Raw genomic sequence first — 14391 nt, forward strand, 5'->3', positions numbered from 1 at the left:
TCCCTCGCTTTTATTACATGAACATTGTATTATAAACCTGCGAACTGTTTCACTGCTTATGTTCATGTAATAAAAGCGAGGGAAATGTGGAAGAGATGTGTGGCCACTGAATGAGAACTAAACCAAAGATTTCGGTAACTACACTGAGTGTAACATCTGCATAGTGACACTAAACAGCTGAACACCTTCACTTTTCCGTTTACCTCTGAGAAAAAAAAGCTGTATTTTGTTTGTTTATATTTAGAATGTTTATAAACGTTACACGAAGTAGGCGCGCGCGCGCGCACACACACACACCTCCCCTGAGCCCTCGGTCAACATCTAATGACCGTCGGTATGCAAATGAGTCAAGACGTAGCCTAACGTGGTGTCGTGTCGGATTTCAGCGGTCACGGAGTGGAAAGACTTTGAAGCAATTGCAGCGGTTTTTCAGTTACAACAAGCACAGCGATGAGTCCACGTTGTTTCACTGGTTATGACATAGTGACACTAAACAGCTGAACAACTTCACTTTTCTGTTTACCTCTGAGAAAAAAAAGCTGTATTTTGTTTGTTTATATTCAGAGTAACACCTTCCAACCACCTCTCATAGTCTATTATTAGTTTTAATGATTTGGCAGAAACTAATTATCACTACATAAGTACCCCAACACCACTGATCATGAGTTTCAGCTGAAACTAATTCTATACATGCAACACGTGTGCACGCAGTATTCAGGGGCAAGAGGGGCAGCGCCCCCGCAACTAAATGTCTGCACATGTTAATATATTCCTAAAATTAATATATTACAAGTTGATAAACTGATCTGCGTTAGCAGAAAAAAACGAAAAAAAAACGCTGAAAAAGGGACACTACACAATACGGTATTAGATGTCCCTCATGTCTCTGTTCTCGGCTGTGCGTATTCATTCACAGGCTGCAGCGCGCGCACGCGCACACACACACACACACACAACTCCCCTGAAGCAGTTGCAGCGTTTTTTCAGTTACAACACAGGCCCGTAGCCAGGGGGGGTTCGGGTGGTTCAAACGACCCACCCCCACTGCCAAAGGTCCAGAATTTTTTGTTATTATTATTATTATTATTTAATTTTTTTGTTGTTTTTTTTGAGACAGATTAAAATTGTTGGGCATTATTTAAAATAACACTTTATTACAAAACAATAAAAAAAAAAAAAAACCCGCAACGTGACAAACCTGCGCAGCAACTGATGTTTTTTTTTTTTAATCTGTGCGGCGGCATACGGCGGTGTATAATATGGGTCGAAAAGAGCAGGTGAGACGGAAGAGAAAGCAGGCAGCAGCGTCATTATCGCAGAATATTGAACATATGTTCAAAAAACACTGCCAAACTGCCAAGATCAAATTGGTAACGCTAGTTAAATGGTAGCTAATCGTCAACCCCACATCACACAGAATAGTTCTCTTGTGTCTTTTCTTGAGCAGTCTGAATGGCTATGACAAGTCTGTAACATCTTAAATAAACATTAACAGACAGTAGCCTATCTGATGGATCTGTGAATTTATTATGTTAAATAATGTTAATCTATTAAAAAAAAGAAAAGAAAAGAAAGAACGACGAGTTTAATGCGTAAACAAACCTGCTTGACCATGCATAATATTAGGACTTATTAACATTTTATTTTAAATTATTATATTAAATTAGTAAATTTATTAAATTATTCTATTAACCATAGGCGATTCTGTCTAGTGTCTATATGCGGTGTAGACAGCATTCGAATGAAGTTTATTATGATTAATTGTTACATAAAACATAAAATAAAATAAGCCCACAAAAAAAAATTTTTATCCATCCCACAGTCTTGTAAGTACATAAACTGATCGTCTTTTCCCCGTAATATTTGTATATTATTATTATTAGATAATTATTGGTAATATTTTTATATTTGTTTATATTCCTCATTTCAATCTCTTTACTTCACGTTCTGAATGTAAATGATAGTCTACTGTAAATGCTCGACATGCTTATAAAGATTGAATTGTGCTATATGACTGGGATTTTAAAGGTTGAATTTAACATATTTTATTATATTTCGCCTAATTAATATACTATATAAATAACAATTCGTTGAATATTAAATATAGTGTGGCGTGGGCGGGGTTTTGATGGGCTACCATCATGCTTTGCGGGAGGGATTGTTTTGTGTTCACCCTGTTGGGAAAAGGTGTTTAAGTTAGTGGCTTCGGCCGGAGGTGTGTGTGTGTTTAGATGTCTGTTTAATTAGTGTGGATGTGCTATTGTTGTCATTACGTGCTGTTAGATAATAAACTTCTCCCAGCCATTTTGCATTGGGCAGCCAGGAAGCTCACTCGTCTCTCCAAGTTCCTGCGTGGCGGTGAAAAACGCTAAACCATCGCCTATAGCCGTTGCGCCGGTGCCACAGCTGGACTGTGAACAGTTAATCGCCGAGCAGGAGAAGGACCCGGCGCTGCAGCAGGTATTAGGTTGGGTTAAAGCGGGCCGGAGACCGGAGTATAACGCGGTCGCCCACCTGGGCCTAGAGGTAAAAGCGCTCCATTCACAGTTCGACAGACTATCGTTGCGGGGGGGCCTGCTCTATCGCCACTGGGAACGGCCGTGCGGTGCTGGCGAGTATTTTCAGCTGCTGGTGCCGCGGACTTTGCGGACGGGTGTTAGGGATGGTCCATGGGCACGCGGGCGCGGGACACTTCGGCGTAACAAAAACTTTGCGGCGGCTGCGCGCTCGTTTCTACTGGCCGGGCTGCCACACTGATAACGAACTCTTTGTGCACAGATGCGACGTCTGCACGGCAAAGAAGGGCCCTACCCAGCGCTCGCGAGCACCCCTGCAAGACTTTCGGGTGGGGGCACCTATGGAGCGTATGGGCGTGGACATTCTCGGGCCGTTTCCCATTTCCGATCGCGGGAACCGGTATGTGCTGGTGGCCATGGACTACTTCACCAAGTGGCCGGAGGCGTTTGCCGTTCCTGACCAGAGCGCTTCCACCACGGCTCGAGTGCTGGTGGATGAGGTGTTCAGCCGGTTTGGTGCCCCGGAGCAGTTGCACAGCGATCAGGGGCGTAACTTCGAGGCGGAGGTGTTTGCGGCGGTGTGCGAGCGCCTCGGGGTGAAAAAGACCCGCACGACGCCCCTTCATCCGCAGAGTGACGGCCTCGTGGAGCGTTTCAACCGGACACTTACTACCCAGCTCGCCGTGCTTACCAGCGCCCGGCAGAAGGATTGGGACGAGTCCTCACAGCTGACGCCAGCGGCGTTAATGTTCGGTCGCGAATTGCGCACGCCCGTGGACCTTGTGTTCGGCCCCCCTCCACAAGTGGATTTACCTACGAAGCCGGGGTTGGATTATTTTTGTTCGCTAAAAGACAAACTGTTCCGTGTCCACGAGTTAGCGTGTAGACACTTGGCGAACGCTGGTGTTAAACAGCGCCGCGTGCATGACACCCACAGCCGGGGACGAGACTTTGCTACTGGGGAGCAGGTTTGGGTGTATTCCCCTGGAAGGAAAAGGGGGCTTTCCCCTAAGCTTATGTCTCACTGGGTGGGGCCCTGCACGGTACTGGCCCAGCTCTCCAACGTAGTCTACCGGGTGCGGTTGACGGGGCGGTCGCGAGTGGTCGTGCTCCACCGGGACCGTCTCGCTCCCTATCAGCCCAATGCCAGCGAGATATCGAACTCTGTGGAGGCCGGGCCGCCTCAGGAGGACGGTTGCACCCCTCCTTCCTCTGCAAAGAGACTCTGGCGTTCACAACGCCAGCGCCGACCACCGGCACGCCTCCTAGACTGAGTTCGCCATGATGACCGGGGACGGTCACAGCTCGGGTGGGGGCAGTGTGGCGTGGGCGGGGTTTTGATGGGCTACCATCATGCTTTGCGGGAGGGATTGTTTTGTGTTCACCCTGTTGGGAAAAGGTGTTTAAGTTAGTGGCTTCGGCCGGAGGTGTGTGTGTGTTTAGATGTCTGTTTAATTAGTGTGGATGTGCTATTGTTGTCATTACGTGCTGTTAGATAATAAACTTCTCCCAGCCATTTTGCATTGGGCAGCCAGGAAGCTCACTCGTCTCTCCAAGTTCCTGCGTGGCGGTGAAAAACGCTACAATATTTTATACAAGTTCAATAAAGTAAAGAGGCAAAGACAAAGAAATGAGAGAGCATGTTGATGAGAGAAGTTGAGTTTGTAGTTTAATAATATTCCAGTAAAAATTCCTTAAATGTATTCTGTTGTTAGTGTGGTTTTTAAACTTTTGAACTCTGTGTGTGTGGGTGTGGGTGTGCTTTTGAAGTGAAAAAAGTCGCACGTGATCTTAATAAGCAATTTGACAACATTGTAGTAAATATTTTTGGTGCATCAAAAGCATGCACATTATGATACCAGCAGACAAGCTAATCCAGCACATGTCACTAAAATGCAGTATTTAAACCTCAAAATGAAATACAAAATGAGTAAATACTCAAATACAAAATACTGAGAAAAAAGGTCCACTTTAAAAAAAAAAAGTGCACTGGGCTGGCTACGGGCCTGCAACAAGCACAGCGATGAGTATAATACAATAAGGTAACAGTTTGGTCTGTGTAGTTAGTGCCCTTGTATAGAATAAATAAATTAATATCACATTCCAACCACCTCTCAAGAGAGTGCCATAGTTTTGCAAAAATACTTGCAAAACATCAGCATACATTGGAGGGAACTTCTGAGGTGGTCAGTGATTGATGGCACGGTCGTTCGGAGGGGGTTGTGATCACACCTACAGTTCTTTTGTTCTAAGCTGTTGGTCAAATATCTCTCCACTGAAATGGAAGCACAAAATTGAGGGGCAACATGCAAGGGATTTCAGCATCTTGACGCACAGTATACTAAGCTGTTTATAAAGAAGACACTGTTTGTTTTTTTATTTTGTAATCTTTCTCGTGTTTACCTTGTACTGTACAATATATATATATATATATTTTTTTTTTTTTTTTTTTTTTAAGAATTGCTGTAAATAAACTACATATGCAATTGATTTACCAGAAAGGACTTTTCAGTTTTTTGTGTGTGCTAAACTAAACTTCAGGGTCAAGTAATAGCGATTTTATCTGAAAAAAAAAAAAGAATATATATAGGGAAAGATAAATATATATAGGGAAAGATTCAGAAACACACTGAAGCAGAATCAAACAATGTTGATAAGTTCAAGCTTAGATTAATATATAAACTGCTTCAAAGTCTTACTCCGTGACCGCTGAGTGTGGATACAGACCAAATATATAGCATGCATCTTTATACATTTGGAATCTGCATCTACATTTTCTGTTGCATGTATAGAATTAGTTTCAGCTGAAACTCATGATCAATGGTGTTGGGGTACTTATGTAGTGATAATTAGTTGCTGCCAAATCACTAAAACTAACAAAAGACTGTGAGAGGTGGTTGGAAATATATACGAACTAAAATACAGCTTTTTTTCTCAGAGGTAAACGGAAAAGTGAAGTTGTTCAGCTGTTTAGTGTCACTATGTCATAACCAGTGAAACAACGTGGACTCATCGCTGTGCTTGTTGTAACTGAAAAACCGCTGCAACTGCTTCAAAGTCTTTCCACTCCGTGACCGCTGAAATCCGACACGACACCACGTTAGGCTACGTCTTGACTCATTTGCATACCGACGGTCATTAGATGTTGACCGAGGGCTCAGGGGAGGTGTGTGTGTGTGTGTGTGTGCGCGCGCGCGCCTACTTCGTGTACTTTTATAAACATTCTAAATATAAACAAACAAATACAGCTTTTTTTCTCAGAGGTAAACGGAAAAGTGAAGGTGTTCAGCTGTTTAGTGTCACTATGCAGATGTTACACTCAGTGTAGTTACCGAAATCTTTGGTTAAGTTCTCATTCAGTGGCCACACATCACTTCCACATTTCCCTCGCTTTTATTACATGAACATAAGCAGTGAAACAGTTCGCAGGTTTATAATACACCGCGGCCAAGTGAACCGCATTCCCGCCGATTAGGCGCGTGGTCCGTTGCCTAGCAACACTGAACGAAACGAGGCATAATCGTGGTGTTTGCTTCGGTTATGACATAGCATAGTTTATTATCTGCTGTAGTAGATCTGATTTATTCAAATTCAATAATGAGGCTTTACTGTATATACTCAGGAGGGGTCATTACATATGTCCGCAGTGTATTATAAACCTGCGAATTGTTTCACTGTTTATGTTCATGTAATAAAAGCGAGGGAAATGTGGAAGAGATGTGTGGCCACTGAATGAGAACTAAACCAAAGATTTCGGTAACTACACTTCTAACAGAATGAACAAACTAATGAATTTTCTCAAAACGTTATAAAATTAAGTAAAGCGAAATCCCCTAAATCTCCTTATAAAATATCGCTGATTATCAACGCCAGAATTAATGGCGAATTGTCGATATTTCACGGAAGCCTATATATATAAACTGCATATATGGAATAAAACCTGAGACAGTTACATATACGCACTGAATGACGCATAGATAATTGGCGCGATTCCTTGCGCCATCTGCTGAGAGAAATGAGAATCGCAGGTTTGAAAAGGCAGGAAACGTCATGCCGCCGCGCAGCTGTCAGCGATTTCACGTAAATAAGAGCAAAATAGCTTTATACTGGCTTTTACTGGTGCGATTTAAAAAATGTAAGCATACAGGGTGATTAACCTCACAGAACTAGGAAAAGTCATGAAAGGAGGGTCCTGGAATTTGATCGAGTGTGAAGTATTTTTTTTTTTTTACCCCCTTGCAGTCAAATGACCGCTGCTCGGCGCTTCTAGTGTTAAAGGCCTTGTTCAGACTGCAGGCAAATCTGATTTGTGCATCCACACTGTTATTTGAAAGCGATCAGATCGGATCTGGCTCTGGTCAGACTGGCAGTCCAAATCTGACACCATGTCAATCTATCTGCATTGGTTGCTGTGGTAATAACATTTATATATTTTTATTATATATTTAATAGTTTTATTTATTAATTTGGCATAATCAGCCATATTGCACAGATCTAGTGTGGAGCCACGTTACAAAACTACAGCATAATTATGATTTTTGCATTCAGTTTAATAACGAACAACCTGAGTAGGTTCTACTATGGTAACTTATACATACTTATAACATTATGGTACACTTTGGATTTACTATGTAACCTTTGGTTCTACTGCCGTATACTGTACGATGACCCTGATGATATGATATGTCAAATTCAAATTTTAATTGTCACATACACAGTCATACACAGTACGATATGCAGTGAAATGCTTGTACGACCGCCAGTGACCTTAAAAAGAAAATAAAAACTATAGGCTACGTAAGGAATAAATATTAATAAAAAGAAATACGAAAGAAAATAAATTTAACTAGTAAAATAAACTGTACAAATAAGGGCATAATAAAAATATTACAAGATATAGAAATATAGGAATATGGGGGGGAAGAGGGGGATGTAATTATACTCTAAAGCTTTTAGTATGGTATCCAATTGTTGTACAAAAATACTCTGTTTCTTTATATTATCCTGTATCCTGTGGTTCTCTTTTACCTTAAGTTTTTCCACACTTTCATGCTTATACCCTCTTAAGGAAAGCTACATATTTACCCATGGTACTGTATTACTACGGTCCTACTTGACCATAGACCTAAATGGTCACTACTGCAGACAAGTGGTTTTACTTTTTAACAAATCATCATAGTTTATTTTTGTTGAGGCAGGATTCTCTTTTCACCAGTCAGAGTTAGAGCACTTTAAATAGAGCAGGAGAAAACAGCCTGCGCCTCAATCTTCCAAATGCATTAATAACACTAAGTACTGAGAGGACAGCCGATGGGCTTATGAGCTTCAGGTGCAGGTATATAGAAGTGAAGACTAAGTGTGGGAAGTGAAAAGCTTTCCCTGTACTCACTTAATAAAACTTGCTCGTTATGCAGGAATTGTAATGTTCATTCCTTTTTTTTTCACACAAAGAGTTTTAACCTGTATTTGAACTGTATGGTAACATGGAAAGGAAATCTGTTTAAAGGAATGTGTGCTATGTGTGGCATAGACTTATCAGCTGTCAGTCAAATGTATACTGAGGGAATGTTAGATCTTTTATTAACACCTTTCATTAAGTGGTGCTTTAGGTGCACATTCATGTAATTATCCAAACAGCTGACTACTGAACCTGGACATTTGAAGAGTGGAACAAGAAAAAAATATTTTCAGTACGCTGAGAATGAAAACAAAACACACTCTTCCCAATAGGGCAGGTGTAGCTCAGTGGTTACGATCTTGGACTATTGATGGGAGAGTCATGGACTCAAACCCTTTCAACTTATGTTTGATGAGACAAATGGATGTCGCTGATTAATGCCGTAAATGTAAATTAAGCCCCATGGTTCAACATGCTGCAATGCTTTTCTGCTCACCATGGTTGTAAAGAAGGGTTTGTTTGAGTTACAATAGCATTCCTGTTGCCTTATACTAGTCTGGCTATTCTCCTCTGACCTTCCTCATCAACAAGGTTTTTCTGTCAGCAGAACTATCCTCACTGGATGTTTGAATTAATTAATTAAATTAATTGATTGATTAGTTTGCTTGTTTGTTTTGTGATATTCTGTGTAAACACTTGAAACTTGTGTGAAAAAGTGATTTTCTGAAATATACAAATCAGCCTGTCAATTTTTATATCGTATATTTTGTATTGCATAGATATTTTATTCCTTCTTAGTTAAATTGATTTTCTATTTTTACTTTTCATATTTATTTCCTATTAATGGTCTTTTATTTTAAGATCACGAGCAGTTGTCCAAGCGTTTCACTGCATATCGTACTGTGTATGACTGTGTATGTGACAAATCAAATTTGAATTGGAGAGAGAGAGAGAGAGAGAGAGTATGGAACCCCACCTTCTTTAATATAAATAGGGAAGACTTAGTCTCTTATCTTAAGGTCACGGGCAGTCATCTAAGCATTTCAGTGCATATCGTACTTTGTATGACTGTGTATGTGACAAATAAAATTTGAATTTGAATTTGACTTGTTCATTAAACTACCATTCTAAACAAAACTCTTAAGGAAGACATTGTGCTATCTGCTTTGAACAACTTTCTTGTAAGTATGGCTACTACTCTGATTCAATTTACTGGTTATGTTATTTATTTAAGCCTTGGAATTATTATTTTAGCAAAATGCTCGAAGCAGTTGTTCCTTTTTTAAAATCACCAATTATTACAAGTGTTTGATATTGTCACAGAATTTCTTTGGGCTCCGCACCCTTTTTTCTGCATGAGTCTTTGCTGTGTATTTAAAGTTCTTATTTTGGCTTTCACGCATTCAGTTGATGTCATGAGCTGGATGTGTTCGGTTTGACAATGTAAATAAACTGTACTCACTACTCCCTGCTCCCTGTTCAGGAAATGTTGGTTAAGAGAACAACCCCCAACAAAATTCCTCAGTGTATTGCTACGGTAACATAAGCGCCTAAAATAAATCTTGGGGCTACTGTGAAAATTTTTTGTCTTTTGTTTTGATTTTTGTTCCGTTGTTGTTGGCAGCATGGTGGGTAGTGGTTAGCCTGTGGTATGGCCTCTCAGCTCCAGAGTCAAGGGTTCAAGTCCCTTCTCAGAGTAAAGTGTGCATGTTCTCCCCTTACATGATCTGATCCACAGTCTAAAGACATGCAGGGTAGGATAAAGACATGCATGTTTAGCGTTTACAAATTGATGTGAGTTAATGTGTGTGCTAGTGTGCCCTGCAATGCATGTCTAGGGTGTACCCTGCCTCATGCCCTTGAGTTACTTGGGGTAGGCTCTATATACAAAGTCAGCCAAAAAAATTATACACACTTCAAGAAAAGAAAAACTTATTTTAATACTACATTCATTGCTAAATGTTATATATTGATATACAAATTCTTGAATGGGCTTTGTTTCGAAATCCTCTCAAGACTGTGATTATTCCTGTTGCTTGTGCACCTTTTTATACTTTTCCTTTTATTCAACTTTCCACTAATGTACTTGGATACAGCACTCCAGAGACCATTTAAGGTTCAGGAAACCTTTCCTGTTGTTTTGAGTTTATTTGCTGATTAAAGTGTGACACCATGAGTCTCCAATATTAAACTTTTTCAGAATATTCCAATTTTCTTAGCAACAATAACTGAATTTTGGGTTTTCATTAGCTATAAGCCATAATAATCAAAATTAAAAGAAATAAAAACTTGAAATATAGCAGCCTGTGTGTAATAAATGCATATAATATGAATTTCAGTTTTTAAATTAAATTACTGAAATAAATCAACTTTTCGATGATAATTCTAATTTATTATAATGCACCTGTATATGACAATATTATAATAATCATAATATAATAATATTATTAGTATATTGTTATAATATACAAAATACTGTTTATTTTTTCTGAAGTGTGTATTTTATTTTTATTATGTATATGTTGATAGAACTTCCTTTTATTGTAAAAAGAAAATATCTTCATGGAAAGCACTACCCTTTATGTGAATGAATGACTTCAATCACATAGTGTGCATGGGCCATTAGGATATATACATTTAATATAAAATTATATGTTGACAGCTTGATAATGCTTTACCAACTCAGACAGCAAGCAATATTTGCAGGAGCACGATATACTGTATGCTTCTGATATTTTTGTATCTTATTTGGAAGTAAATATCAAACCAAAATTTATCTTGTTTTTTGAATATTCATTTTCCATTTCAACATATTAAACCTTAATATTTGTTTTCTTTTTTTAGTGTCAAATCATGTCATATCTGGTACCTGTCCAAATAATTGGTGGGCAACAAGGAAGTTCAATTAGGTTCAATGGCGCTGAAAATGGATCCACACTGAAAAAGATCTGGGTGTGGGCCGGTGGCTGGCAGATAAAAGCCATCAAGGCATGGCTAACTGATGGCCAGTGCAACGAGTTTGGAAAACGTGGAGGAAAGTTTTTTGAATTTGAATTTGAAGATGGTGAGCATATCACCTCTCTTTCGCTTTGGGGAAATGGAGCTGGAACACGCCTGGGTGCCATCAAATTCAAGACCAATCGCTCCCGGGAGTTCTTTCCATGTATGACAGACTGGGGACTAAAAACAGAATATCCAATTGATGTTGGTTCTGGAATCTGCACGGGATTCATTGGAAAAGCTGGTGCAGATATTGATTGCTTAGGCTTCATGTTCATCAACACAATCAAGTCTACTGTGCTCACAAATGTTTACTATCCCACACTTCATAGTGTGATACCCAGTGTGAATGTTGAGGAAATTAAATCTATGAATTATAAGAATGAAACTAGTGATACTCAAGAATATAAGATAGAAACCTCAAAAACAATCATAAAAAAGTCCTCCTGGTCTGTTACCAACAAGCTTGAAATGACATTCAACATGGAAGTGAAAGCAGTAATTCCAATGGTTTTAGAAGTATCAAGTGGATTCAGTTTCTCAGTGGGTAGTGAGAGCACATATGGTTTAGAGAACAGTGAGGAGAAAACTGAGACGTTCTCGTTTCCTGTCAAAGTCCGCCCAGGCAAATCTGTGGTTGTGGACATTACAATTGGCCGAGCAACAGTTGATCTCCCCTACACTGGCACAGTACAGATTACCTGCTGTAATAATAGTGTGCTACAGTTTCCAACCAGTGGAACCTACAAAGGTCTCACTTACACTGATGCAAAAGCAGTTGTGAAAGAATCAGAATAAAAACTAGATTCTACAACCACAGTGAGGGATCGGTGCAGAGATCCATTTGTTTAATTTGTAGAAGATTGTAAGAAATACTAATGCAGTAATTAAGAAAAATTAATACAGCAAATCTAATTTTATGGTGTTTTATTTAGTATGATTATAGCTTGCTTTAAATTTTTTTTTTTAAAAGTTATTACTTATTGACTTTACTTCAGTATGGAGATTCTTCTGCAAGTTTTTTGTTTGTAAAAAAAAAAATCAAATAAAAGAAATGAAATCTTGCTTTCCTTTCCATCTAGAAATTTACTTATTTTTAAACTTATTTAATTTTCATCTGATTTTAAATAGAAACATCATATCGCTCTTTTGGTGGACAACAGGTAAAAAAATCTGTGAGACCTCATTAAAATGCATTGCCTGTTTTTACCCAAAATTGTTCCCGCGCTAAAAGTCGGTCTAGTGTTTTTAATAGTAGACCGAACTGTATATTGAATTAAACATTAATTTCTTTCATTAAATGGATAGTATTCTAGTGATTTGTGTAATTTTCCAATTAAATGAGAATAAAATTATATATAAAATTTATGGATGTTGCATTTCCTGTGTAAATATCTAGAAACTTAAAAGGTGCCTTATAGGTTCAGGTTATGAATGAGATTGTGAATAGCCTGAATACATTAGAAATCTCTACCATCTTTTTTTCTAAATATTCCAAAAGAATCAGACTGTGTATATAGGAGAATAATAAGGTCATTTTAGTTATGTTAGTTCTGCTCTAGGTCAGTAAACTTACTGTACAACTAAGCCACAACTTACCAATAATATCACATGATAAATGCTTTTGCTAAAAACTGTATAACTGGTGAGTTTCCATTGACTAGATTTTCTTCAAAAATAAGCTATGAAATATTGTAAGGTAAGAAAAAACACCAAAATTTTACTAGAGATATTAAACTAATAAAAATATTATAAGAAAAAATATTTATCTAAATTACTAGTTGGTATATGTCACCAACAAGCAGGAGCAACCGTTCCTACGGTGCTGTAGAAAGTGTGAAAAAAAATAGGCTAAATATATATATATTTTTTTAAAACAGAGTATGGTTGTTATTTATAATATGGCTACAATAAAAAGATTAATTTAGCTCATAACCAATACTAAATTTCTTTATTTCTATTATGTTTATCTAATAGAATATGAATGTGTGTGGTGACTGTTTTAACTATCCATGCACCTCAGCAATGGCTACATTCACATTACCACCCTGAAGTAACTCAATAAAAAAAAAAACTCTCCTAGATCATACGTGAGTTACATATGTGGTCTGAGATGAAATATATATCTACTACGTGGTCCTACAACTTAAATGCAACTCAGAATTCATCGGTCAGCACCAGCAGTGTGGGGATTCCATAGCAGTGCTGGCAACAACTGCTAAAACAGCTTGGAATTGAACAATGTGGCTTGTAATGTGATCGTAGCCAATATAACATGACCGGTCTGTGTGCTACCGAAACACAAACTTAAATTTAGGTCTGTTAACTACAGTATATGCAAAAAGGCACAATGCCTTTTATAAAATAACTGCACAACTGCCAATGTTTGCCTTTTCACATATCTATCAACATTTTGTCTATACTGATTTTCTTAGCACGTAAACAATGAAAGTGGAAAGAAACTAAACAAGTTTAATAAATTTAAAAGTAATAAATTACAGTACAGGCCTAAGCACTTCTCCTAATTCTAGATAAAAAAGATACAATCCTAGAACCTAGTTAAGTAGACTAATACAATCAAGTGTTTTTTTTTATTTATTAAATAGGAGGCTACTGAGGCGGCAGGCTGGTGTAGTGGTTATCACTGTCCCCTTGCACCTCCAGGGTCCGGGTTCTATGCCCGTCTCTGTGTGCATGAAGTTTGCCTTTTCTCCCCATGTTTGATGGGTTTCCTCCAGGTACTCCGTGTTCCTTTTACAGTCCTGAATACAGCAACCCTGAATACAGAATAAAGCGGTATAGATGATGTGAGAGTGAGTGACGACACTGACCATGGCAGGGGTTTTGCAGTAATTTAGTCATTGTTACTGTTTTACAATAAAAGAAATGTTGGCAAGTTCTAATAAAGCCTTTTAACATATCTTCTTGGCCACAACCCCAGAGAAAAAAAACATTATCACATTAAGTATTATTTAACGTAACTCGTGACTAAATTCAAAAAATGTGTAATTTGATATAATGTGTCATGCAAAAACTCCAGATGTCCAATTTAAACATTTATTCAGACAAAATAAGTCAAGGTTAAAGTCTCAAATAAATGCTGTTTTTTTTTCCTGTTTATTCAAATTAATTTGGTCATTGAATATTTTACTAGAATTGCATGCCCCCAAATAAACAACATTTCAGTCCATACAACATTTTTGCATATTGCAAACCTTTTTTAGCTGTCGAGAAGTTCTGTAAAAATGTATTAATACCAAAATACACCAGGTTGGTAGCTTACTAGGTGAACATACTTAATAAATGCATATTACATTTATAATTTACATAACATTTGTATTGTACTGTATGTTTTTTAAATACTGACTCAATCTAGATAGCTAGTAAACTGGCAACTCAGTATAAATAACTGGTAAAAATATATTTTTTTATAGAAATATGTCTAGGTTTAGCATTATGGCTTCAGTGCTTTTTTTT

At 38.2% G+C, this 14391-nt stretch overlaps 1 protein-coding gene across 2 annotated transcripts; it reads left to right on the plus strand.

Moving 5' to 3' along the window:
- Positions 1-871: 871 nt before the first annotated feature.
- On the plus strand, positions 872-11842 carry LOC128511433 (aerolysin-like protein). Of its 2 annotated transcripts, none has more exons than XM_053484299.1 (2): positions 872-916; positions 10759-11842. In XM_053484299.1, exons 1-2 carry the CDS (start codon positions 872-874, stop codon positions 11710-11712), a joined length of 999 nt encoding a protein of 332 aa, XP_053340274.1. In that variant the 3' UTR covers positions 11713-11842. The 2 variants fall into 2 exon arrangements, with proteins under 2 accessions (XP_053340274.1, XP_053340275.1); XM_053484300.1 differs by lacking the exon at positions 872-916 and adding an exon at positions 8969-9095.
- Positions 11843-14391: the final 2549 nt, after the last annotated feature.

Source organism: Clarias gariepinus, chromosome 23 (assembly GCF_024256425.1).
Source record: "Clarias gariepinus isolate MV-2021 ecotype Netherlands chromosome 23, CGAR_prim_01v2, whole genome shotgun sequence".
NCBI classification, from domain to species: domain Eukaryota; kingdom Metazoa; phylum Chordata; class Actinopteri; order Siluriformes; family Clariidae; genus Clarias; species Clarias gariepinus.